General features: G+C 39.6%; 1 protein-coding gene across 1 annotated transcript in view; it reads left to right on the forward strand.

The window, feature by feature from the left end:
• Positions 1-17,962, forward strand: part of LOC113174924 (ephrin type-A receptor 6-like) — a 50,354-nt gene that overhangs the window by 9,830 nt on the left and 22,562 nt on the right. Inside the window, exons 3-6 of the mRNA XM_026379137.1 lie at positions 8,577-8,705; positions 9,306-9,455; positions 9,547-9,708; positions 9,828-10,056. Coding sequence (XP_026234922.1) covers positions 8,577-8,705; positions 9,306-9,455; positions 9,547-9,708; positions 9,828-10,056 — 670 coding nt within the window. The remainder of the gene's footprint in view (positions 1-8,576; positions 8,706-9,305; positions 9,456-9,546; positions 9,709-9,827; positions 10,057-17,962) is intronic.

Below are 17,962 nucleotides of genomic sequence, written 5' to 3' on the forward strand. Positions count from 1 at the left end.
ACAGAAGTAAAAGAAATCAAACAAAAGTAGTTAACCCTGTCACTAAAAAGATGCAGAGATCTCAGGCATAATAGGATATAAAGATCATACTATTCAAAACATGCTGAAGAACAAAGTACAAAGTGAGCCCACTGGCACTGGAGCCGATCTTTAAACTTGTAGGTGGAGATGCAACGAGTGAACTCCATGAGAGCCTACCAGCCAAAAAAAAAAAAAATAAAAACACTCACATGTCGCCCATTTCACAGAGAGAACAAACATCCACACAGAGAAAGATCTACAGAAGTGCGCACACACACACACACACACACACAGTCAGAAGCTCAGGATACACAGTATGGAAGCCAAATCATAGAAACAAATGGAGCTGCTGAAAAGTCAGCTTTTCAATATCACGTTTGTGCTTGAAGACATGTCTTTGTTAGGGAACCCAGATACATCATGATGTCAGTTTTGGAATGTAGAAAGTAGAAAATTGTGGGAAAGCTAGTGTGGTTTTGCTTTCTCAAAAAGAAAAAGAAGAAACAGAGACATTGTAGGATGATACCTGAAGGCTGAGTTAGCATGTATGTCTACAAAACATAGCATATGATCTTACACTCATGTAGAACATGCCTTTGTCCCAAACAGGCTTAAGAACATTGGATCTAAAGCTTAAATTGACAATGTACAAACAACAAAAATTGCATTCAGAGCATTACAATACGTTTGGGTAAATCTCCAAACACACTAAGATATAATTTTCTTTTTTTTAAGGAACATATTCATTAATGTTTATGTGCAATAAAGATTTGATCAACCCTTTAAAATATCTGGAGATTAAAGTAATTTAATTGTAGCATGTAATTCTTACAGGGGTAAGCCTGAAGAGAAAACGCTGCAGATTTCATTTTACAAATATTTCAGCTGGGACTGAGCAACCATCAGCAGCAACAATCAGTTTTCCATGATGTTGTGTCTAATTCCGGACACAAGGTATTTGTGCTTTGAGGCTATTATTAAAAGTGTAATAAATCCTTTGGAGCAAAACCAATAAATAGAAGCAAAATACTGAGATATTTTCAGGGCCAAATACTAATATTGAAACAGCTTCTGTGCTCTTGTGCACACCCTTAACAGGTTTTTGCTATAGGGAGCAACAACAGCATTAATTGGTTGAACAAAAACACAACACCACCCAGATTCACATCAAATCAATAATTCATCACAACTACAGAGAGTTAGTGATATTTTCATAACAGCGTTCTCTCTCTCTTCCCTTTAGTCTGACAATGACAAATTTGTCCTGTTTTAATCAAAACCTCACACCTCTTAGCCAGGTTGTGTTACTCTGCTGTTGTCAATACAACAGGACCTGTCTCTGTAATGCAGGTGTGTGTATGTGTGTGTGTGTGTGTGTACGTGTGTTTTGTTAACAGCCTCAGGTTTTTTTAGCTCCTACTGACATGAAGCAATAATGGGAATTTCACCTTTAAGGGAAAGTCCACATTGTTTTACATACGTTGTCACAGAGATTCTTGTTAGTGTGTTATGAAGGTGAATTTTAGTTTTGTTTTGGTTTTAATCAATACTTGTGTGGGAAAAATCATCTCAAAGCTGATTTCTCACACACTCTAAACTCTGATGTTTTATTTTTTATTAAACAAATGTCTTTTTCAAAAGAAAGGAGGGGAGATTGGTCAAAAATACACTGACTACTTGTTCCTGTAGTATTAATAATGTAGCTTTATTATATTATGAGAATGTGCTGGTGCTAGTGTCCTATAGACAGACAGTGGGTGGCTAAAGGTTAATGAACTGAAAAGAAAAGGTGTTTAAGGAATTTTCCTGACTGCAGTGAATCATACCAAAAGGAATTAATGTGGCTCCATTTACCATGAGGTTAGTGGCACTGTCAAGTCTGGAGTTCCCATCTTTGGGCTTTGACTTTAGACAATGATGACCTTAAAACCACAAAAACCCAGATGAAGAAGTGTAGTATTTCATTTATAAAAAAAAAAAAACACATCACATATTATAGTTTATAGGTTGGTAAAGGCTCTAGTTAAGGGTCTAGGTGAACTAAATTAACTGTCTTCCTTCTCCAGTTCTTCTATTGCCATCACTGGCAGTGTAGTTAGGCTAAGTAACATACAGAAGCCATATATGATTCTTATATGATTCTCAAAGAGGAATTGTTGTGGCATCAATAATACGCACAGCACCTGAATTGTGTTGTTTAAATTAGAAAATAAAAACTGAATTATATAATAATGGTGCTAATTAAACTACAGAATTGCATTGAATGCTGGCTGTATAGAACATACATTAAATATGACTATGACAACTAATGAAGGTGACATTTGGTTGAAGCCATGTCACTTTACCACTAGTGAAAGGAGAGGCTTCTGCTCATGTCAGTGAGCACGGTCTCAGTGCAGCCATCAGTCATCACATTCAGAAGCTGATCTCTTTAACTGTGAGGCAAAAGTTACATCTGAAACCTGTTTTCATCGCCAAACAACTTTCATAACAACTTTCCACTGACTAAACTCAGTGGCTGTCAAAGATTCCCGACAGGAGCTGAGAGCAGACCTTAGGCTGCCAGGAGCTGTGTTAGAAAAAAGAGAAAAGTAGAGTTAGAACCTCACTACACGTTTTCAATATCTCTGCACAGCGATGAGTGATGCTGCATCTGCCTCTGAATGTCACGGAGGCTAAAGTGTGTGAAAACAAATTCAAACCAGGATCCAGAATGTTTCTTTACCTGAAACTCTGGCCGGTCCAGATCGGACGTGACAGTGACACGATTTATGTGCGCAGGCTGTAGCTGCTCTGCCCAGTATTGTTTCTCGGGTAAAAATCATACTTAAAGTCAAACATGCATTATTATATATTTGATAACTGGTTGCATAATTTGTGAAAACACCTGCACAAATAAATCAACTACAAAGGATTAGCAAAACATTTACAGTTTCTCACGGTTAGTTCGTCCCACACCACTGTCTTCAAAGCCTGCCTGCCTTTGAATTTTATTTGTTTTTATTTAGAAGCTTCTCTAAGTAGTGATCTTGTGTTTTTGATTTTATCCAGACTTTCTAAACTTCTATTAATTTATGTATATCTATTTAATTATGGCTGTGTTTTAATTTGACTGTAATTATCAATATAATTATGTCATCATTTCCTCTCTGTGTAGCACATTGGTCAACATTTTTTGTTTGTTTTGTTTGTGCTTTATAAATAACTTGACTTTCCTAGTTACAGTGTCGATTCATTACAAATCCGATTTTCAAAAGGCAAACGATAATAAAAACAAACCCAGGTCTAATTCCACTCACGGACAACTGCATTTGAATTTTTTTGTGTGTTTACCATCCATTTATAGCAGTAGATAAGATAAAGGCATGAAAGGCTAATCGAGTTGTTCTCATTAGTAAAAGTATCAGCCATATAAATATCTCTGAACATCACAAGGGTACTGTAAATTTGGCTACGTGCATTTTTCACTTTTAAGGATGTTATGCACCAGGACTGAACTTGGTCATTAGTGCCAACTGTGGCTCCAACACATTAATATACACTGCTCATAAAAATTAAAGGAACACTTTCAAAACACATCAAATTTCAATGGGGAAAAGAAATCATGCTGGATATTTATACTGATATAGACTGGTTGCTGTGTTAGGAATGAAAGGATGCCACATCGATAGAAATTAAAATGATCAAACTACAGAGGGCTGAATTTAAAGACATTATGAAAATCAAAGTGAAAAAATTATGCAGCAGGTTAGGTCCACGGATGATGCCCGGGGTATCTCCTCCCAGATCTAGTCCAAGGCATCACTGAGCTCCCAGACAGTCTAAGGTAAAACCTTGCGGCATTAGATGGACCAAAATATAATGTCCCAGAGGTGTTTTAACGGATTTAGATCAGGCAAGAGTTGGGGTCAGTCAATGGTATCAATTCCTTCATCCTCCAGGAACTACCAGCATACTCTCACCACACGAGGCTGGGCATTTTTGTCACCAGGAGCAACCCAAGACCCACTGCATCAATGTAGGGTCTGACAGTAGGTCCAAGGATTTCATCTCAATACCTTATGGCATTTAGGGTGCTGTTGCCTGGCCTATAGAGGTCTGTGCGGCCCTCCATGGATATGCCTGCCCAGACCATCACTGACCCACCACCAAACCAGTCATGCTGACTGGTTAGAGTCATTCATACCAGTGACATGCTGGAGGTCATTTTGTGGGGCTCTGGCTGTGCTCATCCTGTTCCTCCTTGCACAGTGGAGCAGATACCGGTCCTGCTGATGGGTTAGGACCTTCTACGGCACTGTCCACTTCTCCTAGAGTAACGCTCTCCTGGAACCTCCTCCATCCTCTTGCGACTGTGCTGGGAGACATAGCAAACCTTGTGGCAATCCTGGAGGACTTGGACTGCCTGAGCAGTCTGTACTCTACTGCCTGTAGGGTCCAGGTATCACCTCATGCTACCAGTCATGACACTGACCCTAGCCAAATGCAAAACTTATCTTGTCTCAAAAGATGAGGAGGGAAAAAGTATCAGTGGCCTCCACCTGTAAAACCATTCCTGTTTTAGTGGTCGTCTCATTGTTGCCCCCCTAGTTCACATCAGCTGAAACTGATTAACAAACCCCTTTGCTACTTAACTGACCAGATCAATATCCCAGAAGTTTAACTGACTTGATGTTTTACTCTTTTTAAAAAGTGTTCCTTAAACTTTTTTGAGCAGTGTATCTACCATAAGGAATTGATGTAAACTGAGCAGCTGCTATGTGTCTGTTCACTTCCAGTCTGAAGAGAGACTGAGACTCTTGAAGCTAATGGCCTTCTTCTAAGCAATAAAGATGAAGTCTTATATGATTCTCCCACCTTTCCCTTAAATCACCATCTGTATGCAGACATTGTAGTCATTAATTACTGCTGCAAACTTTGTTAAAATCCTTTTAGAGCTGGAGAACATACAGCTGGACAAGCAAAAGTCAATTCAATACTTAATGGGGGCAGGTGTAATTGTAGTGTGGGTGTTATTATGTTGATATGACATATTTTATTTGCTTTTTGGATTGAGTGATTAACTCAAAGGTCATGATGCCAAACTAAAAACAATGACCCAAAACAATGACTTGTAATCAAATTATAGGTATTTTAGCAGTAAACCTATGTGTGAACCTTTCTATGGGGAAGCTACAGAAAACTGTAACTGGCACTTATTTTGCAATGTTAGTGAGTTCAGTGCCTTAATTTGTCCTACACCTTGTACTCAAAACCTGGTTTCTGTCTGCTACAGTCTGCTACGCTTGGAGCTAATAGGCAGAGCGATTAGTAGATGCATATCTGATTGCCTCAGAGAGCGTGGGCTGCAGCTCATCTTTCAAATGCAGGGTTTGCATTTGTTTTCTCTGCTCTGAACCATGCCACATCCCAAGGGTGCATTTTAGAACACTGAGGCACACAGAGTGACAAATCACCATTTTCTCTTGTTTGTATGCATAATGGAACTCCAAATACCCAGTGCATATCTTATGCAAACTAGAAATCCGGCTTTCTTTAAAGATACAAGTTTCTGTTTCAAGATCTCTAAGCAGGACACTGAAATGACAGGATATTGATTCTATATGTTGGAGGGTCTCTTCCAACTTCTACCTATGACCTCTTGACATGACAGGTTGACAAGCTGAGAAAACACTGCAGAGGCTTTGCAGGTTTATGCAACAGCAGTCAGCTTTAGTCACTGTAGTGAACACATATTAATATTATTAGTATGTTAATAAGTACACATGTAGTAGTTACAGAACAGTAGGTAACAAGGATTTGCCTTTTAAAACTAACTGCTACACGGCTGTGTTTGATTTTTAATACAGTATATACTTTGTTAATCCCCATAGGGAAATGTTTAATGGACAGGCAGCTACATTTAAGGTGCCAAAGGTTCAGGATTTTGTTCAAGGACACTTTGACATTTACCGACTGCTTAACCAACATACCCCTATTACTTCACTTTTAGATTCTGCTCAGTTACTTTGAACTTTTCCCCACAGCAATGATATATGCAGGATTACAAACTACATACGAGTCCAGTTACTATTACAAAGGGACGGGCACAGCATTATTGGGTGGCTAGAGTTCGAAATGAAAGAGAGAGTGATTACAATTGATTAATCATTTAGCCCTTGGGTGTCACATAGAGCTAATTTAGATAGCTTAATTAATATAAGATTAATTGCTTTTGCACACTCCACTCAAGGTTAAAGTGTTATTTAATACATTTACATCTGAGAACACTACCTCAGTTGTTTCAATTTCCTCTATGTCTCAACTCATTCTGTCTGTCATCTACCTTTATTGAGTCTCTCTTTGTGCAACACATTCAAGATATTCATCGTTAAGGACTGTGCAGCAGCTCTGCAGATGCAGATATCACATTATTACATATTGTAGGTACCAACAAAGAGGATGAAATCAATAAGCAGTGTTCCATTTAGCTATTTAGGCTTTCTCCATGCTCTAGCCTTAACCTGGAAATTATAGTCTGTAATCATTGAAGAAATGTCAGTCTTCTGCATCTACAGTGAATCTGTTTGTAGCTCAGTTCAAATTCAGGTGATTTAGGACCTCTGTGGTCTGCACCCTTTAACGGACCCAGCCTCCCAACCGGGACATGCCTGTAATCCTTGCAGCATTCAAGCTTAAGTTCAATAGAAACTGGTGAAACTGACAGGAATCACCCTTCTCTTAAAGGGTCCATTAAATGCACCTTGTCAGCAGTTAAAATGGGCTATCTGCAGTCGTAAGAGTGACATAATAGGGTTAAAAAATCGACAAGGATAATCCCTCACAGGCCACTTCCCACCATGTATCTAGCATGGGATGCAGAAATGTATGGTTTTGGGGAGTGTCACATTCCCATTTATGATAACCAGAATCTGCAGCTTATATTTGATAGACTTGGCTACTGGCTAAAACACAGTGACGCAACTGACAATGTATCACCCAGAGTCAGAGCAAGATGAGCTTCCTGCAGCAGCTGAGCCAGAAAGTTTCTCTACTTAAACATTTACTTTTATTTAGCTTTTGTACGTGCATATGTGGGCTGAATGAAGGGGGTCTGCTGGCTTCTGTGACCAAGGTGTGGTCAGGTATACGTTGCCAGTGAGTGTGCTGTTATGTGGTTAGCAGCATCGGTTATGCTGTATAAATACTATTATCAGTCATTACGCAGTTGAATATGCAGTTTTTATCTAGCCCTCCTCCCCTGTTAGAGAAGGTGCTGGTGACAAAGTGCTTTGCACACACATATTTGTCCACATTGTTGGAAACCTTTCCATCAAAAATAAAGTTCAACCATTGCTTCACCTGAGTCTTTCAGCAGATGTGATTTGTGTTCTTTAGCGCAGCCATAAACACTACATTTCTTGTGCTTCTTTCATCCAGTAGCTTAAAACCATTGTGCTACTGCTGCGAAAGAGCACAGTGCCAACTTATGAAACTATCTCCTTCTAGCTCCTGCATTGCACATGGAGCTGAGGCCAGGAGGCTCACAGAGGGGGGGTGGAGCTATGTCAGCAATCCTCAAATTTAAGTAATTTTGGGACAGAATCAACAACAAGGCTTTAGACCACGGGGTTTCACACAAAGTAGGCACATAAGGAAGCCACTGGATGGTACTGTTATGATCAGTGTCCAGGGCAAGCACCCCAGTATGTTCAAAAACCAGTAAGTAGTGACACATGCATCTGATGCTCACTTACTGCATAAGCTGCTTGCTTCTGCTTGTTTGATGACCCAGCAGCTCTGAGAGTGTGTGCTAAAAGTGGATTATTTTACACAGGCTTAATTGATCTCAACAGCATTTTCTTTGTTTTAAATTTAAATTAGTTTAACAGCATTTTCTTTGTTTTAAATTTAAATTAGTTTATCATTAACCAAAGATGAAAAATCAATATATCTATATCAATAAATAAAATTATTTGCTAAATACTTACAATAATATTTTATATTCTGTCATTTAAAACTGTTGCTATGTCATTAGCACATATGTCATAGTCGTGATTTGAAAATATCCAGCTGTGTCTCTGCCACAATCACATCTGCCCATTGAATGCAACAGAAGTTGTGAAAAATAAGTTCTGTCAATAAACGTTGGGGCCTTTGAAGAGCTGATCATCACACTGTTAAAGCAGAGCAGACAAATGAGAGAGTCTGTCTGATGCAAGAGCCTGAAAACACTGGTAAAACTAACAGTGTTTCTTCAATGTCATGTTTCTATAGAAATTAAGTCTTTATCCATGCATTAGAAGGTGCACATGTTGATCAGTCTATACATAGAACAGCTGTGACACCCGATCATTCATCATGTGTGTAGGATATTAGTATACTAATGATCTGCAGCACTAGTAATACAAACCTATAATTGAATGTTTGCATACAGACCATTGACATTATCACATAGCATGTTGTAATATAGGATGATGTGCAAATGACATAGTTTGTATGTTTATGCTGATAAGTTAAGTTACTAAGTTATTAACCAAATACTTCTTGTAATTGTACCTTGTATATTTTTACAGTGGGATGCTATCACGGAGATGGATGAGCAGAACAGACCTATTCACACCTTCCAGGTTTGCCACGTAATGGAGCCCAACCAGAACAACTGGCTACGGTCTGGATGGATCCAGCGGCAGGCTGCACAGAGGGTCTGGCCCACATCACATGACAACACTTTGTCAGACAAACACTCTATTTGCTTAGCGATCCTTACAAGAGCTTGGTTGTGACATTGTCTCGAGGTTAGCAAAGTGAAAGTGACTGGAGGGAAAGCAACCTTCTACCAAAAATAGTGGGAGAGAAATGGCAGACAGATGTAGTGTAAAGTAACAAAAACATGACTTCACTCTGAGAGGCTGACCGCCATTAGAGTCAAAACAGAGCCACCCATGATACATCAAAGATGGTTCAGGATTTCTTCTTTGGCGTCTGGAGTGCTGCTCATTATATCTGAAAAGAGCTGTGTCGCACACTGCTGGAAACCCTGACTGGGCTAATGCCACCAGACCCATCAGATTTTAAATATAGTATAGATATATGTTTTATCAAACAGTTTTCATTGAGGGCCTTTTATCCTTTTTATTATATACTCTTATATGCTTTTCTTTCTTTGCTTATTTTGGTATAGATTTTGGTATATGTTACATTAAAGCCTGATATTACTTTTATTGTCAGGCAATATGTCACAGCAAAGTGTTTAATAGGCTGTTTTAATAGGTTTTTCACCATTCATTTACTTGTGCTTTTAGGTATATGTGGAACTGCGTTTCACTTTGAGAGACTGCAACTCCATTCCTTGGGTGTCTGGCACCTGCAAGGAAACCTTCAACCTGTTTTACCTGCAGACAGATGAACCGCTCGCTGCAGGGACACGGTTTCGTCCTGCTGATTATGCCAAGGTGGATAATAAGAGCTTTGTCATTAAAACAAGTTCTCTATTGTTCCGTGGCAAACAATTGTGCGAATAAAGTGTTTGTCACTGGCTTTAAGGTGGACACCATAGCAGCAGATGAGAGTTTTACACAGACAGATCTTGGAGATCGAGTTCTTCGCCTCAACACTGAAGTCAGGGAGGTGGGGCCGGTGACACAGAAAGGCTTCTACTTGGCCTTCCAGGATGTGGGAGCTTGTATTGCTCTTGTGTCTGTGAAGGTGAGTGAACACGGTGATGTTACTTATGTTTGCATGAACTGTGACCATCAACTTCTCTATTTTATGTCTTCCACAAAAGAAACAACACTGCACCTTCCTGTTTTTCTCTTTCGTGAAAGGTGTTCTACAAACGCTGCCCATCAACTTTGAGAAACCTGGCTGAATTTCCGGACACAGTGCCACATATGGACTCATCTTCTTTGGTGGAAGTGAGGGGTGCGTGTGTGGAGAACGCAGAAGAGAGGGATACACCCAAATTGTACTGTGGTGCTGATGGAGACTGGCTTGTGCCGTTGGGCCGCTGTGTCTGTAGTATTGGTCATGAAGAGAAGGACGGCTACTGCCTGGGTGAGTGGTTAAAACATTTTCAATATGTTTGTACAAATTTTATAGTTCAAGATTCAATATTCAAAAAACTTCATTTATTCTTTTGCCTTGCTACAGTTGCTCTCAATTCAGACAGAAAAAAATTTAATTACAACCAGAAAAGATCCACACCAACACAAATACAAACAAAAAAGGCTCAATATATACACATGGTATGTAAAGATAGATGAAATGGGTAAATAGTAATAGTCCAGGGTGGAATTACCACAAATATGTGACATCAATAATGATTCTGATGATAATCAGTTCTGTGGAGCACTTGATGTTGATCAGTCTCTGGCTGAACGTGCTCCTCTGTCCAGCCAGCACACTGTGTAGTGGGTGGGAGGGATTGTCAGGATTAAGAGGGGTTTGGACAGCATCCTCCTCTCAGGTGCAGCATGATGAGGGTCCAGCTCCAGCCCCAGAACAGAGCCTGTTAGTGTCTGCCACCTTCATGTTGCTGCCCCAGCAGACCACAGCATACGACCTCCACCTCCTCCCCCTGTATAGAGAGAGGGGTGATGAGACGCCATCCAGCTGCTTTGTTTTACACATTTGGGTTTGAGAAGGTTGAGCCCACATCATCCACAAAACTGTCCACGACTCCCTGTGACATCTTCACTCTGAATACATCCTCCTCCCATCCATCTGAGGTATACAGGGTGAAGAGGAAGGGACACAGAAGTGTCCCCAGTGGAGCACCTGTGCTACAAACCACCGTGTCAGACACAGAGTTCTGCAGGCGGACGTACCGAGGACGGCTGGTGAGGTAGTCCATGATCCACGAAATCAGGAGACTGTCAACCTGCATGTTTTTTTAATTTCTCTCCCAGCAGTGCAGGCTGGATGGTGTTAAAAGCAGTGGAGAATTAAAAAAACATAATCCAACACTTCACCAACAGTGAGGTAAAGCTGCAGATTAGAGACGAAAAGGAATAAATAAATAGAAATAGAGAGAAGAGAAGAGAAGAGAAGAGAAGAGAAGAGAAGAGAAGAGAAGAGAAGAGAAGAGAAGAGAAGAGAAGAGAGGACAGAGGAGAAGAGGATTGCATCACATCAACAGATCTCTTAGGCAGGAATTTGAGTGCTATCGAGTTTTGTTCTGCTATTTCATCTTCTCATTCTAAGGTCCTGCATCCTTGTCTGATCCTTTCCAACCACATTTCTCTTCATCTCTTTTGCCTCCCCTACTCATCTTCTCTCCTCTCTTGTCCTCTTGTTATTCTTCAAGCGGACATTTACTCCTTCCTTTATTCTCCTTGTTATTTATTATTGTCACTCTCCCTGTCTTTCGCTACGAATGTGGCGTTTGTGTCGGATGTAACCTTGACAAATGTCAAATATCAGCAGTTACCCACCTAACATCTACCTGAAAGCTCTCAAATCTAAAAACAACTAAGCTTTATTTGGAGTTGCTCCCCCCTAAACAGTCATATCAGCATTACTGCACCTAAATGTTGCCCGTTGTCAGCAGAACTGATTAAAAAAAGTGAATGCAACTGTTGAGTTGTTCCACATAGTCTTTGGCCTTGTTTCTCAATTAGCTTGAGCAGACAGACTGGGGCCTAGCTGGCTAATTGCCTTCATTTGTTAGTTTCACAGCTAATTTAGCTCGCACCTTGTGTTTTTCTAAAACTCTCCCAACCCCCTCTTTCATTTACAAGGCTCTGACTTACTCTTGTAATTTAGGTAAGAGCTAAATTGAGCCACACTGTATGATTACAATTGAAGTGCACTCCATGTTACTTTGCAGACTTACAGAGGTCTCAGCTGGTCAGGTTGAAATTCATGTAGTACCCCTGTGGTGATGTGGTTACTCTGGTTATTACAGCAAGAACTCCAACAGTCATTAGTATTACTGATATGTAGGACAGGCTTTAATATCTCCTTTATTTGCTCCTGGGGTGTAATTTTTCTTCTTATCTTCCTCTCTTTTATCTGCTTTTTATTTATTTTTTTCTCTCTCTCTCACTCTCAATCATCTCCAAGATGTACAGTAGTTAAATAACAAGAAGCCTGTCAGAAGAGATTATTGACGAGGCGGCAGCTGAGGAGCAGTTCTCTCATGGTGTCCCTCCTACATGTTGTATATCTATACTCCCTATTCATCCCCTTTGACTGTCAGTAGTTGCTTCTCTTCATTGTACTGTATCTGCGGTGTCAAGGAGATCTTGGCAGCCACAGCAATGAATGGATCAGTAAATTGTCTAGCAGTAACACACTTGGCACCTTTTTTAGAGCCTGACTGCTACATCTTTAGGCTCATAAATCAGTATCTATAAGAAACAAAGAAGTTAAATTAATGGAAAGCCAAAAATAGACGGCTGGGCTGCTTCTAATTTATCATTTTTGTTTTTAAGCCCTCAAGTACTGAAATCAGCACTGGCCTTATTGGTTGGGCTCTAATTTATTCAGTCATACACACATATTCTGTTACATTTACATATGCATTAGCCTAGACATACGTAATACTAGTAAAAATTTGTTGGAAATATATACTGTATGTATGATTTCGTGAACAACATCTAGCAAACACACACAAATGGATCTAAAACTTAAAAAGTAACCACAATATTGATATTAAGGGAATTCGAGTGACAAGTGTCATGATACAATGTGCTATCCAAATATGTGTGATTGGTGATTTTATTTTATTAAAACTCATTGTGGAGTGTAAAAACATTGTCACAATTTCCCAGAACCCAAAGTAATCACCTGAAATGGCTTTAAATAGTTTTATCCTAGCAACAGTTCAACACCAAAGAAAAACAGCAAATGCTCACAATTTCAAGGCTGGGACCAGATAATGAGTGAAAACTTTAAATTAAATATTGTCAAACTAGATTATTCAGAGCTGAATAATTTATAGTTGGCATTAGAACAAATGGCATGGCCTGTGAATGGCCTATGACGCAGACTCGGCTAATTGATTAATTGAATAATTGGGGTCTCTCTGAAATAAAAGTGATGTAAGGCATTCGATGGGCTTCCTTTTTACTCTTGAAAGGGATTCGCAGCTTCTCACTGCAATATTTCCTTGTTATCTCTGCACTTGATGTACAGATATGTAACTATTTGTGATCTTATCTTTTATCTTTTATTTCCCTAAATGCCTGTTCCTTTAAAATTCTCAGACATACTTGTAGCGTCCTTGATAAAGGAAACCAGTGGTGCTGCTAGGCTGTATTGTTTGTCCGTGCAGTTGTTATGCTGTGTTCAGAAATGTCAGGTCATAACTATCACAAATGTTCTGCTGTGGATTTCTCTTTGAACTCATTAACATTACACAAGATAAGGTGATCAATAATAACAACTAACATTGAAATTAGTGATTCACGGCTTCAATGAGCTATTGCTAATTACATCGTTTTTTCTTATCAGTCATTTCCATAGGATTTGCTGAGCTTATACTGTGATGAAGATGTGGACTTTGCAAGTAGTTGCAGTAAGTTTAGGCATGAACTTGCGATGACTTCTGCTTTCTCCTCGTTTTCATTTGGAACACTGCTTCAAAGGGTACTGTGATCAAAGCTGTCTGAGAGGCAGCATGGGGAAAGAGCAAAAGAGGGAGAGAGAGCGAGAATGAGAACCCGAAAGAGAGACAGACAGACAGAGAGACAGAGAGAGAGAGGGAGAGAGAGAGAGGTTAGGGAAAACCCCAGTGTTCCCAAATATAAGCAGAGAGCTCTGCGCTAACACGTCCATCTTTCCCTCCCAGCTGCCTAAACAAAGGCATCAGCGCTTATCAAACCCTGCTTTCCACCCCAATAGCATTCTGCCAGACTGTTTTGACATCTCAATCGAGTGCTTTATTATTCTATTCCTTTCATTCAGTGTCAGCCACAAGAGGATTACTCAGAGATAGGCTGGTTATATCATGACCTAGATAAGGCAACATCATAGAGCTAATGCTATTTGTTCCACATCCTTTCGTCACAGCATCATATTCAAAAGTAGGCAGTGAACTGTGGGGGAAGCTAATAGAGATGTCTTTTCAAATTTCTATTGAATCAGAATAGATATGCAGACAAAACCCACCACTGGTAAATGATTACATTCAACAGCCCAAAAATCTACCGTAATGAAATAGTTTTGTTTCAACAAACCCTAGCGTCTCCTGTAGATTTCATGAAGTTGTTTATAACATATCCCAGTTTCTCATACAATACACACCCACTAAGGTCTTTTCTCATTTTCCCCATGTTCCAGTCAATAAAATGATCGTTTGGGTTAAGCCAAGTCAGAGTTCTCCTGAAATTGATTGAAACAGAAATACTTTGCTTTCTCACAGATGACCTCCACTGACACAGGATTGATCGGGAGGTCAGGCTGCAAACCTGTTACCTTAATTTCATGTAAAGTGGAATAGGAAATAAAATAATTCTCGCAGGTTGTGTCTGAGTCCCTGTGCCTCTCTTCTGTCCATTAAGGACAGTGTTTACTCCGGCCTCGAACGCAGCTCAGCCAGACTAGAGCATCACTCATTCTCTGTGAACTTCCCATCTGCATATCAAAGCTGAGAGTCCAGAGTAAACATAGTCTTTGGCTCCATCTGTTTCTGACAACGTAAAGCCAAGAGAAAACTTCCAACTCTGTTAGTTGGCATGTCATTACATTCCTCCAAATGTGCAGGTCATGTGCTTCCTTTGAATAAACTGTCTTTACTGAGCTTTACAGCACCTTTCAGCTCATTGGCTTTTTAAGGCCCCAACTTTACTGTCTGATTTAGTCGCTCCAAACACCCACTACATGCAGAGTACACAGACAAAGTTAGTGACTAGTGTCTGCATTAAACCTTTCTTCTTCTATACTGAACAGATTTCAGATACAGACACAACTCCAAATAAATGCTAGTGATCCTACAAACCTATCCAAAGTGTAAGGGATTCCCTGATCTGGTTATTTTGTCCTTTGGTATCTGCTGATACCATATGATAGACCAAACTATTTACTTACAATTTCATTAAATACTGTATGTAAATATGACTAAATTTAAATAACAACTGCAACACACTTTAATTTGAGTCCTTATTTATGAAGAGCTATCAATATTAAGGTAATGAATTTACACTAAAGTGTTGAGATGACTGAAAGAATAGTTTGAGGAATGCAACTTCCAACAATGACATGACAGCAGTACAGGCCTGGATGTTGCAAGAAATGCAGAGGGCATACTGTTACAGTCATACAGTCACAGTCAGTCACATTTGTTGCCTTTCACCTCTGTATGTTCCACGCCGCTTCAGCCAACAGGACAACATCATCTGCAAAAAGCAGGGATGAAATCTTTTGTTCCTCAAACCAAACTCCCTCTGGCCCCTGACTGCTCCTATAAGTAGGTATATATATAGTAACGGTGACAAAGGGCAGTCCTGCCAGGGTCCAGCATGCACTGGGAACAGGTCTGCTGCGGTCGTACAGGGGCCGGACAGTCCCTAACAGAGGACCTCAGATCCTGTACTCCCAACGCACCCTCACAGAATAAGGCGAGGGACACGGTTGAATACCTTCAAACGAACATTATAGCTGAAAACCACCTGCTGCTAATAATTTTTATCTTGTTCCTCCAACAGGTAACTGCAGAGCTCAGGATCGAGCAGAATTTCCACTAGCTGAATGATTCGTACACCACAATTTGCTAATGATGAATAGCACTGGATCCATGCATGTCGTTTCAAAGTCAGTTTCACCAACATGTCCTAATTATTTTTAATCTCACATGCAGGTTAATGCTGCACCGTAGAACTCGCCTGTGAAGGAGAGCCGTGCTCTACAAACATTAATTCATAACCATAAACTGAACACATTAGAGCTCAGTAAAGACTGAATCAGATTTTTCATGGCTTTTTGAACTGGTACAGAACTATGCTTGGATCAGTGCCTCTAACCCTAATAAATAAATAAATAATGAACTATTGGCTACTGTGTATTAGCTTTAGGTTGCAGTGTTCATAAATTCGACTGCCATAGTCACTCTTCATTGGATGGCAATCATGTGCATTTGTTCTCCAATTTGTCCACCTTTAAAGGCACCTGCTCTACCAACAGAGCTACTGCCACCCCCAAACCTGGTCTTCAAGTCCCATTTGCCAACACCTATTCACGTTGTCTTTCCCAGTATCATCTTCATCTGAGACAGTATCTCCCAGCTTGTAATTAACTGAACACTTGATCCAGGTAATCAGCAGTGGGAGGCATCTTTGGAAAACAAGCAAGACAGTGGGCCTTGAGAACCCGGGGGGTATTGTACACAACTCACATAAGGGATTAAGCCATTATTTTCCAGTTATACAGGATTTCTTAATTGAACATTTTTGCAATACCCCTCAGGCCTGGGAACCTCTGCCTTAAGGAATGGTCAGCAAACATGCGTAACTCTATCTCATTCAGCAAACAGCCTTGTCTAAAGCAATGTTGCACTGGACTGTACAAATAAAAGACGGCCATGGATCGTTAGGATGTGGGTTTTTCTTACATTTGATTGGCTACATGATTAATTGATTAATAAAAGAAAAGCAACTGATCATGAGAAAAATAATTATTAGTTTCAACCCCACGACAATGAAATGTTGAAATATGCTGTGTCTGAATTATTATTGCTTGTTTTGTGAGGATAACTCTATTTGCTCTGAGTGGGAAAACGTATTCTCTGCCAATAATGTTTGTTTCATGAATAAGAATTCATTATATATGACAAAAAGCCAGACGATTGATAGTGAGCAAATTTGATCTCATTATGTCTGTGTGTGTTGGTGTTTCTGTGTGGGATGTTTTTAAACTCTTTGCTAGAAATAATAGTATGAGTATTGTAATTGCTTTTAGCGGTGATCTTGCCAGCTTATAGCAGAGAGCAGGGAGCAGCTGGAAATTCAAATGAATCTGTGTGTTTGTTGCCTCTGGCAAGAGATCAGCACAGGAGGAAAGTAATATCCAAGTGAATGAGGTGCCTCAAAAATTGGAGGCTGGATGACACATTACTCGTTTCATTCTGTTCTCATGAGGATTTCTGTCTGCATGTCAATCTTTAGTCTATATGTCTACATATCTTTGTACTCAGGGGACAGAGTCCACCTGCTTATACAAATTGTGATTATTTTTTTTTTACTTTCCTTAAATCGCTTTCCTTCTCATATATTTCATTTTCAATCTACCTTGCATGTGACTTCTCAGGAGTCATTGCACCTCAAGGAAATTGAACTTTGTAAATTAACAGAAGAAGAACGGAAGTTATATTATATTCAAATTTGAATGCATTGATAATCAGTTAATCAATTAGTCATTTGACAGGAAATTATTATTTGCCAAGTTATTTGATAATAATTAGCACAATTTTCTGTATGAACTAAACTCAGCAGTTATAAAAGATCTAACTTTACGGTTACGCCTCAAACTGAGCTAAACAACAGACATCTAGATCTTTACCAAAAATCAAGGTGAGACCTTCAGTCGTTCATTTTATATTTATAACATGTCGTTTAAATATTCATGTCTTTAAATGTTACCGCTATTGTTTGCGAACTGCAACAGCTGCATCCGTTGTAGCTGTAGACAGCTGTGTGTGCAGCAGCCTCAGTGATTGTCTTTGATAATTGGGATCTCCTAATTGTCTTTTCACAGACTGAAACTTACACCTGGGCTTTCTTTCATATTTCATGCAGCTGGGCTCTACAGTAGAAATATATGCCAGCAAAAAATTGTTGATCGTTTTTTTCCCCATATTGTTTGCAGTAATATCTTTTGGGGTACTTGATGGCTCCATCCCACGTTTATTGCTGGAACTAATTAAATGAGTTTATGTATATACAGTCATTTCATCTGTTACAGTTTTGTTGTGATATCAAAACCGGTATCGGGAATGGTAGGTTTTAATCGTTTTGGTGCCGAC

This window comes from Anabas testudineus, chromosome 3 (genome assembly GCF_900324465.2).
Source record: "Anabas testudineus chromosome 3, fAnaTes1.2, whole genome shotgun sequence".
NCBI lineage: Eukaryota > Metazoa > Chordata > Actinopteri > Anabantiformes > Anabantidae > Anabas > Anabas testudineus.